The sequence below is a fragment of the Gasterosteus aculeatus genome, chromosome 9, assembly GCF_964276395.1.
Source record: "Gasterosteus aculeatus chromosome 9, fGasAcu3.hap1.1, whole genome shotgun sequence".
NCBI lineage: Eukaryota > Metazoa > Chordata > Actinopteri > Perciformes > Gasterosteidae > Gasterosteus > Gasterosteus aculeatus.
In genome coordinates, this window is record NC_135696.1 from 20201668 (window position 1) to 20221255 (window position 19588).

General features: G+C 46.1%; 4 protein-coding genes across 7 annotated transcripts; 2 read left to right on the forward strand and 2 right to left on the reverse strand.

The window, feature by feature from the left end:
• Positions 1-2: 2 nt before the first annotated feature.
• aplf (aprataxin and PNKP like factor) lies at positions 3-6188 on the reverse strand. Of its 3 annotated transcripts, none has more exons than XM_078079649.1 (11): positions 5971-6188; positions 5641-5782; positions 5071-5142; positions 4532-4695; positions 3904-4030; positions 2475-2601; positions 2203-2378; positions 1850-2064; positions 1594-1722; positions 1451-1497; positions 3-727 (listed from the first exon to the last, which is right to left on the reverse strand). In XM_078079649.1, exons 2-11 carry the CDS (start codon positions 5737-5739, stop codon positions 528-530), a joined length of 1356 nt encoding a protein of 451 aa, XP_077935775.1. In that variant the 5' UTR covers positions 5740-5782; positions 5971-6188; the 3' UTR covers positions 3-527. The 3 variants fall into 3 exon arrangements, with proteins under 3 accessions (XP_077935775.1, XP_077935777.1, XP_077935776.1); XM_078079651.1 differs by having other exon boundaries at positions 5961-6140; XM_078079650.1 differs by having other exon boundaries at positions 5883-6094.
• A 466-nt stretch (positions 6189-6654) lies between these two features.
• Positions 6655-9194, forward strand: fbxo48 (F-box protein 48). Its single transcript, XM_040186932.2, has 3 exons — positions 6655-6833; positions 7647-7981; positions 8354-9194. Exons 1-3 carry the CDS (start codon positions 6692-6694, stop codon positions 8513-8515), a joined length of 639 nt encoding a protein of 212 aa, XP_040042866.2. The 5' UTR covers positions 6655-6691; the 3' UTR covers positions 8516-9194.
• Positions 9195-10145: 951 nt separating this feature from the next.
• Positions 10146-14320, reverse strand: LOC120825307 (E3 ubiquitin-protein ligase TRIM39). 2 transcript variants are annotated; one of them, XM_078079653.1, is made up of 3 exons: positions 13209-13350; positions 11099-12693; positions 10146-10961 (listed from the first exon to the last, which is right to left on the reverse strand). In XM_078079653.1, the coding sequence occupies exons 2-3, from the start codon at positions 12617-12619 to the stop codon at positions 10926-10928; spliced, it is 1557 nt and encodes a 518-aa protein (XP_077935779.1). In that variant the 5' UTR covers positions 12620-12693; positions 13209-13350; the 3' UTR covers positions 10146-10925. The 2 variants fall into 2 exon arrangements, with proteins under 2 accessions (XP_077935779.1, XP_077935778.1); XM_078079652.1 differs by having other exon boundaries at positions 11099-14320.
• A 625-nt stretch (positions 14321-14945) lies between these two features.
• cnrip1a (cannabinoid receptor interacting protein 1a) lies at positions 14946-18737 on the forward strand. The gene is made up of 3 exons (XM_040186938.2): positions 14946-15228; positions 16548-16692; positions 16807-18737. The coding sequence occupies exons 1-3, from the start codon at positions 15050-15052 to the stop codon at positions 16969-16971; spliced, it is 489 nt and encodes a 162-aa protein (XP_040042872.2). The 5' UTR covers positions 14946-15049; the 3' UTR covers positions 16972-18737.
• The last annotated feature ends 851 nt before the right edge of the window (positions 18738-19588 follow it).

The following is a 19588-nucleotide window of genomic DNA, read 5'->3' on the forward strand; positions in this document are numbered from 1 at the left end:
ACTTTGTCTTCATCAAATGTATTAAAACATAAGTAATAAAAGTAACAATTTCAAGACATCTACACCTAAAAACTCCATTTCACGTAGCTACACGAGGAACAGGAACTCTATCATCTGGAATAAAAGCTAAGGGCCTCGTTGGTTTCGGCCTCGTCGTGGCTCGCCGTCCCCGGGAGCGGCTGCTCGCCGCCACTTAGCGCTCGCTGCTTCTCTTCGGTAAACAAGCCGACGACCTGGGAAGATTCTTCCATTTACAATTTGCATTTAAAGCCTCTCGGGACGTGCTTTTCATACAAAGGCCTATTTTCTCCAATCAGCCGGGAATCACAGCGGGTCGCCGTGGAGTTTGTGGGTTACCATGACGACGGCGCCGCTGCTCCTGATGCTATTGTGTGAAGATTTCGATTTTTAGAAAATAAAAAAGGGGGACAGGTCCACCTGTCCCCCCTCCCCCGCCCCGTTATGGAGACGCCGGCCTTCTCTAACGGGACGCGGTGGACAAAGCAAACAGGAAAACCGGCCTGAATCTACTTCCTCCTCCTCGTGAAGGCCTTCGCCTCCTCGCGCAGTGCCGCCACGTCCTCCCGCCCGCTGTCGTCCGAGGCGGGGGGGGCGTAGTCAGAGTCGTCGCCCGCGTCCCCGCTGCTGTCGTCGATGAAGCTGTCCTCGTCCTCGTCCTCGTCCTCCTCGGCGGGGGGCTTCCCGGGGGCGGCGCGCGCGGCGCGAGCTGCGGAAGCATCGGCGGTGTCAACGGGGTGAGTCAGAAGGGGAAGACGAGGACGTGATTTAGTGTATTTTTATCTTGAAGTTTTACTACATATTTGATTTCAGACATGCATACAATATCTCTTTATGGGGGGAGGGTTAATTTGTCCGGCTTCCTTCCTCGTGTCAGAGGTCTTAAATCAGGACGGCGGTCCAGGGACGCGCAGCTAAATGTCAACAGAGGTGCGGAAAAAAAGGAATCACGTTTCTCATCAGTGTAAAGTGCTTGTTATTAAAGAAGGAAGCGGGAGTGTGTGTGTGTGTGTGTGTGTGTGTGTGTGGGGGGGGGGGGGGGGGGGGGCAGCGCAGTGGGGGATTGATGTCCTAAAAGGTCTCGAGATTACATTATGACCTTCTAAAGAAATAAAAATCACACTGTGACGGCCGGACATTTTCCATCTAAGAGGTTTCATTACAGGAAGCGCAGATGAAAGACGAAACAAATCTTCCTCTTTTATACGAACAGAATCTCCAGAGTTACAAGAAGAAATTGAAAATTGGAATAAAATAATATGCTCAATAAACATCAGATGACGTATATAACAAATATACACGATATGTAAAAATGTATTATGTTTGTTGATAAAAAACATGAAATAGTGGTTATTTTACGGTGTCTTTAGATTGGATGGCGGATGCTGCTCATCTCCTCACTAATCAGCGTCAGGCGTCAGGAGCGTCTCACCTGGTCTCTTTGTGTGCTTGTATTCTTTCCTGTGAAGAGGATTCTTCCTGTCAGGGACCGAAGAGTCAAAGTCACAGTCGAGTTAGTTTTAATGTAACAAATGACGCGACGAGACAACGCGTACGAGCAGATGAGCACCTGACCTGTAGCAGTCGGTGCCGTAGGGGCACTCGGGCCGATCTGCCTCCTCCTCCTCCTCCTCCTCCTCCTCCTCCTCCTCGTAGTCCGGGTCACCGGGGTGACTGCACTCCTGGAAGTGGGCCGGGTTCTTCCTGGAGGAACAACCACAGAGGTCGTGAGAGGTCTAGTGCACCTAGTGTCATTTTAGTTGGAAAAGGAGGCGCATGAAAGAGAAGCCCCCCCCACCTCCCCCCACCTCCTCCAGGCCCTAAACGTTACCTGTAGCAGCTGCTCCCGTACGCACACGGAGCTCTGAGTCGAGGTCGGCCATTTTTCTGCTTCTCGTCCTCGCTCTCGGATCGACCGGCCGCGTTCGCGACCGCCGCCGGGGGTTCCCCGCTCTCCTCTGGCTCCGCCTCCTCCGCCGGGAAGCCGCCGGACTCGTCGCTCACCTCCGACCTCTCGGGTTCACTCCGAAGCTCGACTGAGCGCTGCTGCATGAAGACATTTGAACCAAATGTGTTTTACGGTCATTCACAGGGGAGACGCAGCGTGGAATCAGAGCGATTTGGACCAAATTGCAGAAGAAAAAGTATCTTTCTGCCCCCGACTGCTCACTAACAATACTCAACTGTTTTAGACCGAGCCGATTCCTCTTCCTCGTCGCTCATATTCCTTCTCCTCTTCCTCGGCATCTCCTCCTCGCTGAGCTCCGCCTCCCCAGGTGAGGAGGCCGTGGTGGGCGGGGCTTGCTTGGCTGCTGCTGGTTGGGTGCTGGTTGGAGGTCCTCTGCTTCTCTTCACAGTTGCTACGCAGAGGCAAGCGTGTGACGCGTGATGTGATGTGCAGACGCGTCCAAAAAAACATCAACCGATGACTCTGTGGAACGGGGAGCGACCGGCACCTTTTGGGCTTCGCGCTGCCACCGCCGCCGTCATCCACGCGGGTAGAACTCTCCTCCTGGAGACGGAGGGAGGCGCGTCCCCGCCACCGCCGCGGCGCTGAACTTTGTTTGGACGTTCAGAGTCTCTCTTCATGAAACAAAAACAGAAAGCGCTCTGAAGTGTGCAGAGGCTTCGAAGACCGTAACGATGATCCAGTCAAATTATTGATATTAATTAAAGATCAACAGATCACTTTCTGCTAGGGGTGTAACGATTCATCCACTGAATCGATTAATATTCCTGCGATCCAACTGAATCGATCTGTGCTCCGCAAATCGGCATTCCCCGACGACATATATCGATTACAAATCGATTGAAATGGTGCATAATCAATTGTATCGATACTTGGAAACTGCACATTGGATTTAAGGACAAAAAGGGTGTGGATGTGTGTTTGTTTGTTGGTTTTTTAGCACTTTAGACGTGTTAAACGTCACTGGAATCAGTCTGCCTGTCTGTGACGTCATCAGCACGCAGCGGCAGCCATGCAAAACTCTGAACAACAACAACAACAACAACAGACAGCGTGGAGGAGACGACTGCCAGCGAGACATTTACGAACCAACTTATTGATCCAGCGCGTGGAAACATTTTGGCTTTTGCAAACACGGCGGTGTTCTAAATATGTCGGTCGCTGTTTGTAGAATATGTAGAAGACAAATAAAAAACCACGGAAACACAACGAATCTTTGCGGCCGTCTACTAAGGCGCCGTGGGATTAAACAACGCCGACAGTCAGGACCTCTAGCAGCGTCACCGCTGCAGCAGCAGCAGGTAACTCCAGCTCTGCAGACGCCTCAGGCCGCCAGCACCAAACTCAACATCACAGGAACAAAGTTTATCAGTAAAGACCTGCGACCCGACAATGAGTTTGAAAATCTGAGGTTCTGTGAATTGATCCAAACATTGTGTAATTATTGTGTAATGTTTACATTGAAAATGGCACTTGATTTAAATAAAAGGTTTATACATTTGCTATTAATTGTTGTTTGCTTGTTTATAATATCCATAATTAATTTAAACCTGATTTCCTTACAAGAAACAACAGGGATCTCAGAGACTTTGCCTGCACTGTCCAGTGAAGTTACTGAATCGATTTCAAGTCACTGAATCGAATCGTTCTAAATGAACCCAGATCGTCCATGAATCAAATCGGCAACCATGAATCAATTAAAATGAATCGTTACACCCCTGCTTTCTGCACTTATTTTATCATTAGTATTTTACTTGTAAATTTGTAAACGTAGGTTCCTGAGCTCCAAACTCTTCGGAGGCTAATGTTACTTTATCCAAAGACAAGACGTATCGAAAAAAGACACCAAACAAGTCTTTTGGTTTACGATGACGTCACATCTCATCACAACGAAAGAAACCTCCGGAAAAACAAACCTCGTCTGAGCTCCTGCCGGCCTCCTCCTCCTCCTCCTCCTCCTTCTCCTGGGCCGGTGACGGAGGAGACTCCACATCCGGCTCGGGGTCAAGGGGAAGCCCTCCTTCAACAAACAGACGACCGTTCCTACGGGGACGACACGTGTGAAACTCCTGACTGACAGCCCTCAGGGAGGGAAGAACCCGCCTCCTGTTGCTCGGATACATCACATGTCATTTAGCTGACGCTTTCATCCAAAGCGACTTACAATTAGTTTCAACCCTAAAGACGCAAACTCAAAAGAACAGGAAAACGAGAAAACTGCAATTTCAATTAATAAGTCGATTTACATACATTATATAATAAATGATATGAGCTGAATCTTCTGTACGCCACTCGGCACCAGCCTCCGTTTGTTTGATCCGGACTTCAGACACACCAGAGGGCTTTGGGACAACGGACTCATAGATGAAACATCCGCGGCGCCCACACACCGCCTGAATCAACCTCCTCCCCAATCGAGTCCTCGGATGACACTTGAACCCGCCGAGATAAAAGAGATATTTAATCAGCCTTTTCCGCCTCGACTTAATTGCTCACGACGACGTCCGGGCAAATTAGAGACTCGTCTCTCTATCTCCAGGGTACCTGGGAGTGCGGCCTTCTCCGCCCACGGCCTCCACCTGGAAGATGAGCCGCCCCGGCAGCAGGGAGAAGAGGTCTCCGTGACGCAGCTGGTGCCACGAGTTTCTCTGCAGAGGTCGGGGGTCGTCGGTCGGGGACGCCTGAACGAAGCACGGGTTCAGGTGGGTCTGGAGGATGAAAACGAGAGGAAACGGTTCTCCTCGGGGAATGAACTTCTCAAATATAAATAGCGATACGGAGCTCAAACATGCGGGGAAAAACTCCATTTTCTCCTCTGGGCTTTTTAATGTGCGTAACCGTGGAGACGTCACCTTGTACGACAAAAGTCTCCGGGGAGCTGATTTTCTCAGTAATCAGACAGACAGGACGTCATTTTTTGGGGTGAAAAACTGAAATAACGTTCAGACCAACACAGAAACCAGCATCCAGAGCTCATCAAGGAAGAGGTCCTTTAAACATCTAAGCATACTAGAAGGTAAACGAGAAGACTTTGGTATCTGCAGCCACCGGTCCAAATGCCCCGGCGAGGCGAGGGGACGCACCGGTTTGAGGCGCAGCTCTCCGTCCAGGTTCTCCAGCAGCCCGTGAAGTCTGGACACCCTCTTGTCGCTGACCTGAGACGACAGAAGAAGAGCGTCGGTGCAAAAGGAGCTGAAACATCTTCCTTAGTTTAGATTAATGTCATATATTTATGTTATTAATGCATGTTTTCCTTTATTCATAACGTGAAAAGAAAGAAGATGTTTCCTGTGCCGGTTGTACCATTATATATTATAATATCAGATTAGTATTGCTCGTGTATAATGTCGAATCAGCAGAGTTGGAGGTCATCTTAAATCATTAACTAATAATCAAGAGTCTTCGTGGATGTGATGTGAAATAGGGAAAACAAAGAGAAGTGGCTTCACAGTTACAACAAGCAAAATATCTTCCCATTAGCGATGCCGTGATATTCTATAAATAAAAGTTTTCCATAATTTGACTGATTAATCAACTAATCGTGTCAGCTGTTGTGTGAACATCATACTATAGTACAGCACTACCATAATATTGACAACAGTGTTGAGGTCATTGATGGTACCAAACTAAACTAAAGCCCCCGGTGCACTCACCCCCAGTAGGGGCCCCCGGCCCAGCACCGTCTCCCCCGGCGGCAGGCGGATGGGACCCCCGCCGCCGGCGTCCACTCGGACCAGGTCGAAGCCGGACATGTGCTCCGCGGGGCGGGAGAGGAGGCAGCTTCACCCCGGCCCTCTGGAGGTATTCATGCAAAATAAAAAAGCATGTTATTTTAAGTAGGGCGAAGTGTTGCGGAAGCTATGAATTAAATCGGGAGTTAAAGAGCCCGCGTTACTTGTGTTTCATTTAGTAGCTCTGAGACAAAGTAGTCCGTTGTGGTCACAACGAGCCGTGCAGTAGTCTGTGTTTTCACCTCTTCCTACCTGCACTGGAGGCACGCTGGATATGTTTTGTCTCTCCCGGCTGGAAAACCAAAAAACTAAAGGCACACAAAGCGTTTACAACTTCCCTGTCAGCCGCAGGCGTGGACGGGCTTCGGGACTTCCGGGATGCTGGTGCACATGCGCAGTACACATTCGGATTCTGACCACCGGAATCCATCCACATTTTTTTCGATATTCTTGTTTGTGTTTGTTTCTTGTTGTTTAAATGACCTATGCTCAAAACGTGACATTCAAACTGGTTTGATACGCACACCTTTTTAATTCGGCATATATATGACGTACATTGCACAACACTTTTCTAAATTTAAATGTTTTGTCTTTTAAAAAATACACTTGTTGCAACAGTCGGTCTACTGTCATGATGATTTCAATTTGAATCGTCCTTTGAATTACTCAGTGGATTCAAACTGTACGTAATTCATTGGGGAAATACATTCAAACATAAGAAAGTGCACTGGTTTCTCTGTTTATTTAATTAAAAAATAAAATAAATATAAATAAAAAATAAAAATCAGTAGACATCCAAAATAATTGTCAAATTCATTTGAAATTTGTATCAACTTAATGGAAGAGTGATATTGACTCATTCATATAAACCTATCATTACATTGTACAACCATTAATAAATCGCAAATAAACAAGGGACAATGGATGGATGGATGGATTTTAAATTGTAAAATCCCAATATGGAATTCGGCGAATGTCTGGCCAGAAACGTGCGACCGTTTGTACGCATGCGCGGTCTGTCAGCCGTGCAGTGACGTCAGTGCGTGTGTGTAAACAACCTTTGAGACATTTAAAAACGTCAGCTGTCAGAAGGACGCTGAGCGACCACACTGCCGGTAAGAAAGACTAATTCAAACAAGCACGCCATCGTTTTGTGCCTGAATGCGACAGCAGACCTTTATTCCATCTGCGTTGTCCCGCCGAAATAAGGCATTTAGCTTTAAAACTGCGACCGGAAGGAGTTTATTGAGTTAGCTTGGCTAGCTAGCCGCGCTTCCTGCTAGCCGGGGCGGAGACGATCTTCGCACAGCTGAGCCCGAGCTGCACCTGTAAAAAAGAGTTTACTAGATTCAAACATCGATGCAGAAAGCAGAAGCTCTGACCAATTCAAAAGCATCAAAACGGGCACACAAATAATGTTAAATACACACCGCAGAGTGCCGCTGTTTTGTGCCGCTTAACGGACTGAAAATGGGTGAACTTTAGTTGTTTTGGTTGACAGAGATTATTTTGTGTCTGGGATGTAAAGTCTGCCATAAGAACATGTGTAAAGAAATAGGTTCCCTGGCACCAATTTACCACGTGTGCCTTCTCTAGTGTGACCATCTAGTGGGGGGTCAATGTCTGTGTATCATTGATTGGGCGAGGTAAAGGTTTTTGATTATGATGTCTTTTATAATCGAGCACAAGGAGAGAATATACCTGTGAGTTAGTCTTTGCAACAGAGGCGAGAACAGCGAGTTTGCTCCTACGGCAGCATTTCTTTCCCTGGAGGGAATCTAAGATGCAACATAATACAAAACTGCTACAAAATCCTTCTGAACAAATTGTCCCCCTTTTTGATACATCTTCTTCACCTGAAGTGAAGCTTCTAATGTAATCAGCAACATCACAACCTGGGACATTGAATCCCTCGTTTATTCCTCCAGGCCGCCTCGACCCTCCGGGCTCTCGAGCTACTATGCAGCATGAATCCACGAGGACGTCGCCCGTGTTTCCTGCCTCCAAAAGGAGAGCCTCCCTGAGACCCGCCGGCGGCGCGGCCGCCCCCGAGAACTTTGCAGAGACTCTGCCGACAGAAATGAGCGTGAAGATCTTCGGCGAGCTGGACGCCAGGAGCCTGTGCAGCGCCTCCCGGACCTGCAGACTGTGGCACCACATCATCGCGGAGAGCGACGCGGTGTGGAGGAGGCAGTGTCTGCTGGTGGGAGCCGTCTGCCACCGGGAGGTCGACAGCGACAGGAGAAACGGCCTGTCCTGGAAGGTGGGTCAAGTTTTAATGAGACAAAACCTTTGCCGACCGACCTGCGGAGCTGCGTGTCCAAGCATTGTTTGAGGTCCAGTTCGCCAGCTTTAAGCACAAAGTCCAACCTCCAAGGTGTTGATAATATCTCAACGCCCACAATGATAGTAGCACATCATATCTCACATTACCAAGTCTGCATGTGAAGAGTTGTCAACCTGCATACAAACACACACACACACATCCGGAGCTCTGAGGCCGTGGGCTTTGAGGAACTCCGGTTATTTATGTAGAAAATATGAAACCGTGTGCAGCCATTTGTACCGTTGTTGTCTGCCGGTTTTAAAAAGGCATTTTTAGATTGGAAGCCATCAGCGCGTCTCCTCTCTGCAGGTCACACTGGTGAAGAACTACACTCGCAGCCGCGTGAAGAGGGACTGGCTGAGAGGTCGCTACAGCAACGTGAGGTCGGCGGAGGAGCTGATCGGCAGGAAGATGGCGCCGCTGGACGCAGAGACCTGGGGAGAGATCCTGCAGGCCGAGCCGGACCGATGAGCCATGGCCCACTTTGGGTTTTACACAGAGCACCTCGGGCACTGATTTGTGCAGGATTTTTTTTTTAACTCTAATATATTTTATAATTCCGAATGCACAAAAATAGTTGTATATATTTTTATTTATATGTGTTTTTTTAAAGTAAAAAAGCATCTTGGAGAAATTGCCGATTCGTATTTTGATCAAATTTAATAGTTTCCTTTCTTTGATGTAAAAATATCTGAGATGGAATAAATCACATCGTGTAATCCAGTATTTAGTTTGTGTTAGTTTAACTCTCATTAGTATTTATTGTGTAGTATTCAGGGGAGGGGGGGGATCTTGGACATTAACTTTTTATTTGTGCAAATAATGTCATGTCAAGAAGGGGGGTTCAGACAAATCAAGACTATGTCTGTATCGTTTGTACAATAAGTTGGGTGTATGACGTGTCAGCTGAGGTAAGATGATCGCTCAGGATATGAAATCTGTGTGACGTGTGTGTCCGGTGTCCAGAAGGACACTCCGTGTCTCATCATGATCAGACGTATGTCTCAGGATAAAGAACACGACGGTCCTCGTACAATGAGATCAAAGACCTTCCTGTTTATCACCTTATCCCGGTGTATATGACTTGTGTGTGTATTTCAACTCTGTCTCCTGTTTGCAAACATTAAATGTCCTGTTTTTGATGATTTTACACCGGTGTCGCGTATTCACTTTTCAGTTGTGTTGATCCACTTATGGATACCAACATGTGCCTTAGCACTGCGGACCCACCACAACCCATCTGAATTACACTATTAAATCATCGCCTGCTTAGTGTTTTAAAATATCATCTGAATTTGACTGGTCGGTAACCACATAGTGTCTCAGCTCTAAAATCTGTAGCAAGTTTTTTTTTGTTGTCAGTTGGACATTTTTTACCAATATTTAGGATGTTTTTAAATTCTAAAATCAGGAGATGAGGAAAAGGGGAAAGTGGTGAGAGAAAAACTATAAAGTGCAATAAATCACGGTCAAATGAATGTCATGGCCTTCTCATTATAATTAACTCATTAAATACGTGAAATGTCTCGTCAATAAGCTAAGTAACCAAATTATGATTGTTGAATCCTGAATGTCTTTCCCTCAGTGTCGTGTCTGTTCCTGGTTCCTGTCAAAATCGACGCTTTTATTACATACGTAACAGGAATTAGTGCGGTCTTTGGCGATTGGACTCTATCCTCGACCCGGACAATCAGGGGCCGCGATGCAGTGGTTCACTGCTCTTACTGCAGGGGGTCTCACCTTGTTGCAAAATGCCCCCCCACCCCCCCAACAGCTCCCTGGGGGACCAGCGAGGCGTTTGGTTTGTCCCTCACGAAACGGGGGAGACTTTGCATACTAGGGGATGTTTGTTGGCGGTCCCGATACTTTAGCACGACTCAACTAGCCCCCCCCCTCGGGCCCCGTGGGCGGGGGGGCTCTAAGCGGACACGTTATCATAATGAAGAAGCACATTCTGTGATCATCCCCCCGGATGCGAGAGCAGAAGCTCTGTTTCTCTTATTTCTTGTGTTTCTGTTTTAGTTCTTACCGAAGGAGCGGCTCATCAAGCGTTTGCCTCCAACAACACCTGCGGACCCCCAAATCAGCCCGAAGGGACATGTTAGGGGTTACATTTGAATTTATTTGAAAACAAATCGCACATTTGACAATCCATACGGCATTTAGAGTCCTCTGTCCTTTGCATTGGAAAAAAAGCAGAAGTGTGAAGATGTCATTTATTCAGAATGAACATAAATGGAGCCCCCACAACAATTGATTTAAAAATGACACACATGAGCGTATTATGTAGCCATAGTGATCACCAATGAACAACACAGAAAATACAGTTTCCCATTTACATTTTATGATACAAAGACGCTGTAGGAATGTGCTTTCTCTAATAGGAAGCTTAATGGAACAATGAAATATTCTGCAGCAAACCGTTGTTCTCACACGCGGTTCAGAGACGAGAGAAGAAACAGCGGAGGATCACAGAGCTTCAGAGCTCCATGGATTACACTCATAGGATGGAGAGGAGCATGAAACTAACATTTTGAAGATGGTTCAGTATAATTACAAAAAAGTACGTTTACTACACGAGTTGTTTGGAAACAAACTTTGTCATTTTGAGACATAAAAGCATGTAGATTGTGTGTCTGTTGTGGCGCCTCACTGACCACTGATTAGTCAGTGAGGCGCCACAGTGCCGACACACGGCTGGTGAGTGGTGAGTTCCTCTGAAGACTGAGTTGCCACAGATGTGCCGGTGCCACAAGGAGGATCTCGGTCTCACTGTAATTCTGGGTCAGAGACGGCCGGCCGGCTCGTTCTCTTCTGAATTTAGTCGACGCTTCTTTTATCCCCAGTCGTCCTTGTAGTTGGCAAACTGGCAAACGTGTTCTCATCTTCTTGCATCAGCTCCAACCCCCAGGCAGCCCTGTAAAGGAAGATAAACAAGGGTTCAAATAGATCTTGATCACCACATAACATGCGTGTGATTGTATAGGCTTGAAGAGGTGAATGTGTGTAACAATGTGTTGCCTGTAACTGTGCACATCTAATGAAGAGCCTTACTCGGACTGGAGAGATGATCAGCGGAGCAGAGTTTCCACCATTCTTGTTATCACCAGGATTAAAGAACGGGAAGAGCTTCTCGATGAAGGAGCAGCCAGTGAAGGAGTAGATGAGACCTGCAGCTTCTACGTCATAAAAGGAGACCACACCCTCCTCATAGTCCACAAACACCCCCACCTTCTGAGGACCAGACTCCACAGAGAGAACAACTGGAGGATCAGCAGAGGCGTTGTATTCATTTCCATTTCTCAACCATAAAGTCCAGTAACCATTCTGAGGACTCAGTGAGATGTTTCCCTTCCTGTTGACTGACTTTCTGTTCACTCCTAAAAAACACTCAGTCTTTCCTTCAACCTGAACCTCAAAGTAGAATCTGCCTGAAGAGAAACTCTGCTTTGTTACAACACAGTACCAGCTAGAAAATCTCTCTGGGTTGTTTGGGAGCTTCTTCTTCTTCACATCACCAAGTTTCACTTGTTTCCCATCGTCAGATAGGATGAGACGAGGATGAGCTGTTTGAGGATCAAGAGTCAGATCCACTGCAAACATCTGGACCTTCTTCATCTCAGCAAACCGCTTCTTCATCTTCTTACTGAGTGTCTCCTCCAGCTGAGACACAGCTCTCACCACAGTCCACTCATATGAAGGACAAACACTGACCTCTGTCCAGTCCTTGGTGGGTGGTGGCTGGTGGATGTTTGAGGACTGGAGAAGATGGAGGTGGTCTTCAGAGAGAGAGAGCTGCTCCACCTCAGCGCTCCTCTTCATCAGCTCAGAGATTTCCTCTTCCAGCTCTCTGATGAAAGCTTCAGCCTGTTTCTTTGTGGCTTCCCGCTTCTCTTCTATTGTTTTGAGGACCTCCTTCAAGCCTCTTCCAACAGACTCCATCAGATCATTGAAGACCTGAACACCTTCTGCTTTCTCTCTGCCTGCATCTTCCTCACTGAGGTCGACCGAGTGTTTGATCTCCTGAATCTTCACTCTTCTCTTCCGGATCATCTGCTGCATTTCAGCCTCTGTCTTCTTCAGCTCAACCTTCTTTTCTTCATATTCTTCTTCCAGAGGAACAACATCATGGTTCTTGTGGTCTAAAACAGTGCAGAGCGCGCAGACACACGTCTGGTCGCTCTTACAAAACAGCTCCAGAGGTTTATCGTGCTTCGTACACATCCTGCCTTTCAGGTTCTCCACAGGGTCCATCAGCTGATGTGTCTTCAGGCGTGAAGCTGTCAGATGAGGCTCCAGGTGAGTCTCACAGTAGGAGACCAGACACACCAGGCAGGACTTGAGGGCCCTCACTTTGGTTCCAGTGCAGACGTCACAGGGAACTTCTCCTGGTTTGGACTCTTGTTGCTCTGAGCTGCTGCTGCTGGCTTTCTGCTGAGCAGACTGTCTGAACTGAACAACCATCTCAGAAAACATGGTGTTGACCCTCAAATCAGGTCTGGTGATGAAGTCCTTGTTACACATTGGACACAGGTTCTGGTCGCTGGTGTTCCAGTGTTCATTGATGCAGTTCATGCAGAAGTTGTGTCCACATGGTGTGGTGACTGGATCAGTGAACACATCCAGACAGATGGAGCACAGGAACTGATCTTCAGATGGACCATAGTTTGCAGAAGCCACGTTGTGGAAGAGAAGAAAAACGTTTTATTTAAAATAGTTTTCATGAATAGTTTTATTTTGAAACCAGTCCAGAATGTGTCCACATGCTGTGAATAAAGAGCAGCACGCTAACAACGCTCTGCTTACTTGGTGACAAACACGTAGCGTCTCATTTAGATGACTCACACTAAAAGCCTCCAGCAGGTTCACTGTGGAACACGTTTAACTTGATCCACCAAGAGGAAACAGAGGAAGGGATCAGGAAACAGAGAGACACTAAAGTTTAAAGCACAGAGATTCAGCTCCAAGTGACTGAAGTCCTGGACAGTTTGAAGCTGTTAGTCTGAGTTACTGTATCGTGGGACTGTGGATAAACACACGTGGTTTTATTGTTAACATTCTATCAAGTAGGAAGTGAACAGAGAGGAACTTCCTGCCTGAGTAAAGTACAAGTTGTGTGTTCTTCCTGCTTGTTGAAGGTGTAAATGTGACCAGCTGTACTCACCAGTGTTCTGAAGAGACTCTGCTGTGTTGCTGAGGAACACCTGATGACGTCACTTTGACTTTTCTCTCAGAGAAACACGGAGACTTGTCTTCACTGCAGCGCGTCTGCCTCTCTGACCAACGAACTTTCATTTCTGGAGAGTGATGTAGAGGCTCCGCCCCTCCGTGTAGCTCCGCCCATCGATGTAGCCCCGCCCCCCGCGTACCCCGCCCTCCGTGTAGCTCCGCCCCTCCATGTGGCTCCACCCCTCTGTGTAGCTCCGCCTCCTATTGGAACATGTAACATTTGTTTATAGTTCATATCAGCAAAGATGTCTGTTTACTCAAAGGCTGCATCGCCCGATGTTCATCTTGTTCAGCTGTATTTAAAGTGTGTTACTGAATATCCATCCTTTAATACTCACATACACGTAAGGGGAATTATCTCGGTCATGTCATGAGTTGTTTACTCGCAAGCCTTATTTTTCTTCAAACACTGAATAACATCAACCGGACAGAACCGAGCCGTGCTGTCGGGTCCTGGTGTGGAGCGCCACCTGGTGGCCGCTGAGGGTGATAACAGGACTGGATGATCCACATGGGGGCCTTTGTGAGGCAGTGCAGCAGGGAGTCAAGTGGAAGAACTAAAAATCTTTAATCCTCAACGGTTTTCCTGTTCTGTTTTTAGAGATGCAATAGTTTGTCATTGTGCTGTTAGTGTTGACGTGTCGTTACATGAGGTTAAAACTATGAGTGTTGTGACCGTTCTCATGGATGAAAGTAGGAAACGTGAGTTATTGTTCCTATTTTTATATTTTTAACTTTTTTGACCCTTAATTATTAGGTTTCCTGACTGTCATCACAAAAATAGTTGTACATATTTCTATTTAAATGTTTTTTTTAAAGTAAAAAAGCATCTTGGAGAAATTTCCGATTCATATTTTGATCAAATTTAATAGTTTCCTTTCTTAGATGTAAAAATATCTGAGATGGAATAAATCACTTTGTGTAATCCAGTATTTAGTTTGTGTTAGTTTAACACTCATCAGTATTTATTGTTGTTGTATTCAGGGGAAGGGGGGGGGGTCTTGGACATTTCCTTTCCATTTGTTGTTGGAAAAAATGCAAATAATGTCATGTCAAGAAGGGGGGTTCAGACAAATCAAGACTATGTCTGTATCGTTTGTACAATAAGTTGGGTGTATGACGTGTCAGCTGAGGTAAGACGATCGCTCAGGATATGAAATCTGTGTGACGTGTGTGTCCGGTGTCCAGAAGGACACTCCGTGTCTCATCATGATCAGACGTATGTCTCAGGATAAAGAACACGACGGTCCTCGTACAATGAGATCACAGACCTTCCTGTTTATCACCTTATCCCGGTGTATATGACTTGTGTGTGTGTGTCAACTCTGTCTCCTGTTTGCAAACATTAAATGTCCAGTTCTTGATGATTTTATACCAGTGTCGAGTCATAATTTGTTGTGTTGATCCACTTATGGATACCAACATTTGCCTTTGCACTACGGACCCACCAACCCATCTGCTCAACAGAATTACACTATTAAATCATCGCCTGCTTAGTATTTTAAAATATCATCTGAATTTAATGGCCATCTCATTATGATTAACACATTAAATACTGGAAATCTCTAGTCAATAAGCTAAGTAACCAAATTATGATTGACATGTATTTTTTCTTCTATTTCTTGAACACAAACTCTGCCTTAGCGTCTCAACCTTTACTTTGAAAGGCGTAACCGGAAGCCGCGCGCGGAGCAGCTTGACTCCGGTCCCTCCCTCAGCATCACCGCATCATCCGCCGCCACGGAATTGACCCCCTACGACTCGCGAGCCGGGATAATGGACGACGTGCCTCCGATCATCAACATCTCCATCTCGCTGCGGATCCAGCCCAACGAGAGACCCGTGTTCTTCAAGGTGGACGGAACCAGGTTCGGCCAGACCAGAACCATCAAGCTGCTCACGGGCTCCAAATACAAGATCGAGGTGGTGCTGAAGCCCGGAAACGTCGAGGCCACGTAAGAAAAAAAAAATCGCAATTCACACCAATATTAGTATTAATGTCCTCGTTACCGGGTCCAAGATCGCCGCAGGAAGGTCTTATTTAATTTAAATAATAAATAAAAAAGTCACACGTCTAGGACAACGCGAATTTACCATAACTGCAATTAATACCGATTATTAATGCCAAATAACGCGCGTGTTTATGGCTCCGTGGCCTTGCTCGCGCACATCCCGCAGCATCCGATATCCGCCTGAATAAATAATCACGAGGATCGTCTGTGTGAGTGTGTGTGTGTGTGTGTGTGTGTGTGTGTGTGTGTGTGTGTGTGTGTGTGTGTGTGTGTGTGTGTGTGTGTTTGTGTGTGTGTGTGTGTGTGTGTGTGTGTGTGTGTCCAGCAGGACGCATTCTCCACGAGGACGGAAGGGATCCAGAAGGTGCATGTTTAAAAAAAAGAAGTGAAATCGCAAAGAAATACCTGGAATGTATAAAGTTGAATATGAGTAAAACCGCTCATTCGAGTACGATTGGCAGAATATTTGATGGTCATTTTACTATATTATAATTTGTCCCATCACTCAAAACAGCCAGCTGACATAATTTAATTCATCCCATCATGTCAACATTGTATAATAATTTCTAAATACTAATTTACTTGTATACTAAAAAAATACTAATTTACTAATACTAATAATCTAAGTAGCTGAAATGACACAAAATCTGTTGTTGAATACTTTGCTTGTTACAAATGTAATATAACATCACATGTGGTCAAATAAAGCATGTTTAAGAGTGATGGTCTGTAAAAAGTTAAGATCTCCTACATCATTAGTTTTGGTCTACAAGGGGTGAGGGTTTACCTCCTACTGAAGGAATACAAATATTAATACAAATATTAACCGATGATGGACCAAAGAAGAAGAAGAGGAAGTGTGTAAAAACCCGCATTCTCCCCAGTGACCACCAGGCGGCGACTCCTCTGGTCCCATAGAAGTCTATGGGAAAATATGTCTACTTTTCTTACATTTATTCCCTCAGTAAGCATTGTACACATGAGTGTATGGTCTCAATCTCTATTAAAGTCTTCTCACACAGCATGATGGTCCATTTAGACTCAGATTGCCAATCAAGGCAGGGTATGATTCAGGGCGGTTGATTGACAGGTGGCTGCAGCTAACAGAGACGTCATTCCTCTGCGCTCACCTGTCCCACCAAAACAACACGGCGAGGGCCGCAATCTAAGGTGGCCATGCCCACTCGTTGGCCAACATGTGCCCTCACCTCCGATCCAGCACAGTTTCAAACCGCCGTCGTCCTCACTCTCTCCTCTCGCAGCAACATGAACATCGGGGGCATCGTCTTCCCTCTGGAGCAGCAGTCCCGGGACGGGGAGTCGGTGGTCTATCACGCGCAGTACGACACCGAGGGCGTCCCGCACACCAAGAGCGGAGACCGCCAACCCGTCCAAGTCAGTATGGAGGTAAGACGGCCAGGTCGCACGCGCCTTTTTATTCACCGGATATCCGATTGATTGCTGCAGGGATCCGAAGTCAAAGTTTTTTTGTTGAGGTTCGGTGTTGTCTCCCTCCTCCAGTTTAACAAAGCCGGCACGTTCGAGACCGTCTGGCAGGCGAAATACTACAACTACTACAAGCGGGAGCACTGCCAGGGCGGCAACAAATTCACCAGCATCGAGTACGAATGCAAGCCCAACGAAACGCGGACCCTGATGTGGATCAACAAGGAGGCGTTCAACTGAGCCGCAACACCCCCCCCGCCCCCCCCCCCCGATGTCCGCCAGCACCAGATACCCAGCAGAGGACATCATTCGTTCCAGGACTTTGACCATCAGCATCCCAACAAAAAAAAGGACGTCCCTTGTCTCCAGGAAGCAAGGGGTCAGGTATTTGCGTTGTTTTGTCCGAAAGAGGAGAGAAGATGTGGCTGTTTGCTATGCTGGTCTTTAAAGGTTTGTTTTCTTTTATTGCTGCTAACGGCAGTGGTGCTTTTCTTTTGAGGGGGAGGACATTTAGAGACGCTCCACAGGGTCGAGGGTTAATGGAACAATTGGACGTTTTTTTCTAGATTACGTCATTTCACTCACATGGCCCCATTGCGGCTTTTCTCGTAGACTCCTATTCGACCAGAGGAGTCGCCCCCTGGTGGTCAATGGAGAGAATGCAGCTTTCAGACATTATAGAGCATCGGACTTCAGCAATAGTCTCATTCAACTACCATAAACTACTCTCTGCACATATGTTACTTTTTACCCCACTACTAAACATACCACTAAATTAACATATTTAAATTCTGCTGGTGCAAATAGCCAAATAGCCGCCGCACGGCCGTTTTCACACGTTGTGTGTAAACAAACAACGTATAACGTTTTCTACGTTTGAAGAAGTGTGTTGTGACTTGACGTACATTTAACAATGTCTATAAAAAGAGAGAATAAGTATAATAATAACAAATAATTTCCGACTAATGCAGAGCCGTAAGATATTGCTCGCTAACAGGCTAGTTAGCATTGGGTTCGATCACATCTCTTCACTATTACCCCCCGCGATAGTTTAACGTGTGGCAGCATCAGCTAGCGCGGAGCACTGAAGACCAGGATGGAGGACACCAATGGGTGGAGGAGGTAGTTCCTGTGGGGGCGTACCTGCCAGAGAGGAGACGACGTGCAGAAGTGTGTATTGTGATAGTTTTATGTATTGTGTTATTTACTGAAGAAATTCCCCCCAACACGTATACCCATGTTTTCACTGCTTAGACAAAAAATGTTTAAACACCCAGAAATCCAACAGTGTGAGTTGATGACGTGGACTCTGCTTTCAAAGGACGATGCTGCTGTTTCTCTACATCTCAACAAATCCCATGAAAATACCAAAACCAACACGGTCTGTCTCCCGACCCTTTGACTTCCTGTCTGTGGCCCTCAGCTCCGAGCCCATCGAACGTAAATCTTCAACAACACAAATATATAGTTGTGTGAAAAGATGGTGGAATAACACCCCAAACGGCCACAGCACCATAGTTCTTCGCAAACAGGAGGAAATAGTGCTTTGGTTTGGGACTATTTTCAGCGGCGGATTAATCCACGTCAGGTGTTCTGGTGAGTGTTTGTGTGCGATTGAGTCACAATAAACCGCGGCGTGAGTGTTCGTGGTGATAAAGGACCGACAGTGAGCCTCATCAGTGTGTTTTTAACGGCGCTCCATCACAACACTCGTGAGCCGATTCATCCGCTGTTGGTTTTGGTCTTTCCGCAGAATTGTTTGACGTCCTCCGGCTCAAAAGGGGAAAATGTCTTCTGTCTTTTATTTTGAGACACGGTGCTCGTTATTGCGAGTGCTTCACTTTGTGTTGAATTTGTTTTCTCTCAACGGCCTGATTCATTTTTGCCAAATATGATCCGTTTGTTTGTTTTTTGTAAAGACATCTCAATGCATAAACCTTACTGTTGTGTTGAGTGTTGAACGGAGTATGACGTGTATCCATCAATAAAACAGTACACTGAACCAATATTATTGTGTAGTTATAGTTAGCTATTATTGTGGTGGTGGAGGAAGAGTACAGATCCTTAAGTAAAGGTACAAATACTACACAGTAGAACTAAAAACACTGCATTGAAAATGTTTCTTGAGTGAAAGTTATAATCAGGGAAATGTACTTAGGGTTAAAATGAATAAAATGCCTCTTGACTCTCGTGATCGTTATCCTATAAAATATCATTAGATTATCATCGCTCATGCGTTGATGTAAAATAAGGACGTGACGGTTTAAGGTGGAGCACATTTTAAAAGATCTACTTATTCTTTTATTTTGGATTAATTAGCTGATTATTGTCTTCATCATTTGACAGATTGGTGGCTCTGTGAAAATAGTGTCAGAATTACCCAAAGAAACACCTTAAGATGATTGTTTTTTTTTAAAAACATTAAGCCCAGGAACTATAATGCAATTGTAACATAAGAAGCTGTTATGGCCTGGATGGTGTGCACGCTGTAGATGAGGGCCTCCCACTTAAACAGAGAGTGATTGCACACTATGGTGCTTGTTAAAACATGGGTTAGTTCGGCATTTATTGAAGAAGAAAACGGGATTGTGTTGTAATGAAAACACGATGATCGTTGTTTGTTTTATTGGAGATCTGCGTTGTTCCTCCTCGGCGACTGCGAGCTTCAGAGAAAATACAGTTTATGGCCGAATGCCGTTTACCCCCCGAAGATTGTGTATGCTTAAGATAATGAGTCACCCTTTGGAAGAAAAAACACAGCAATTCAAGTTCACCCACAGTCCAATAGTTTAAATAACGTTATGCTGAAAAGCCTTTGCTTTAACGTTTTCTCCCCACGCTGCCTTCAGGGAGAATT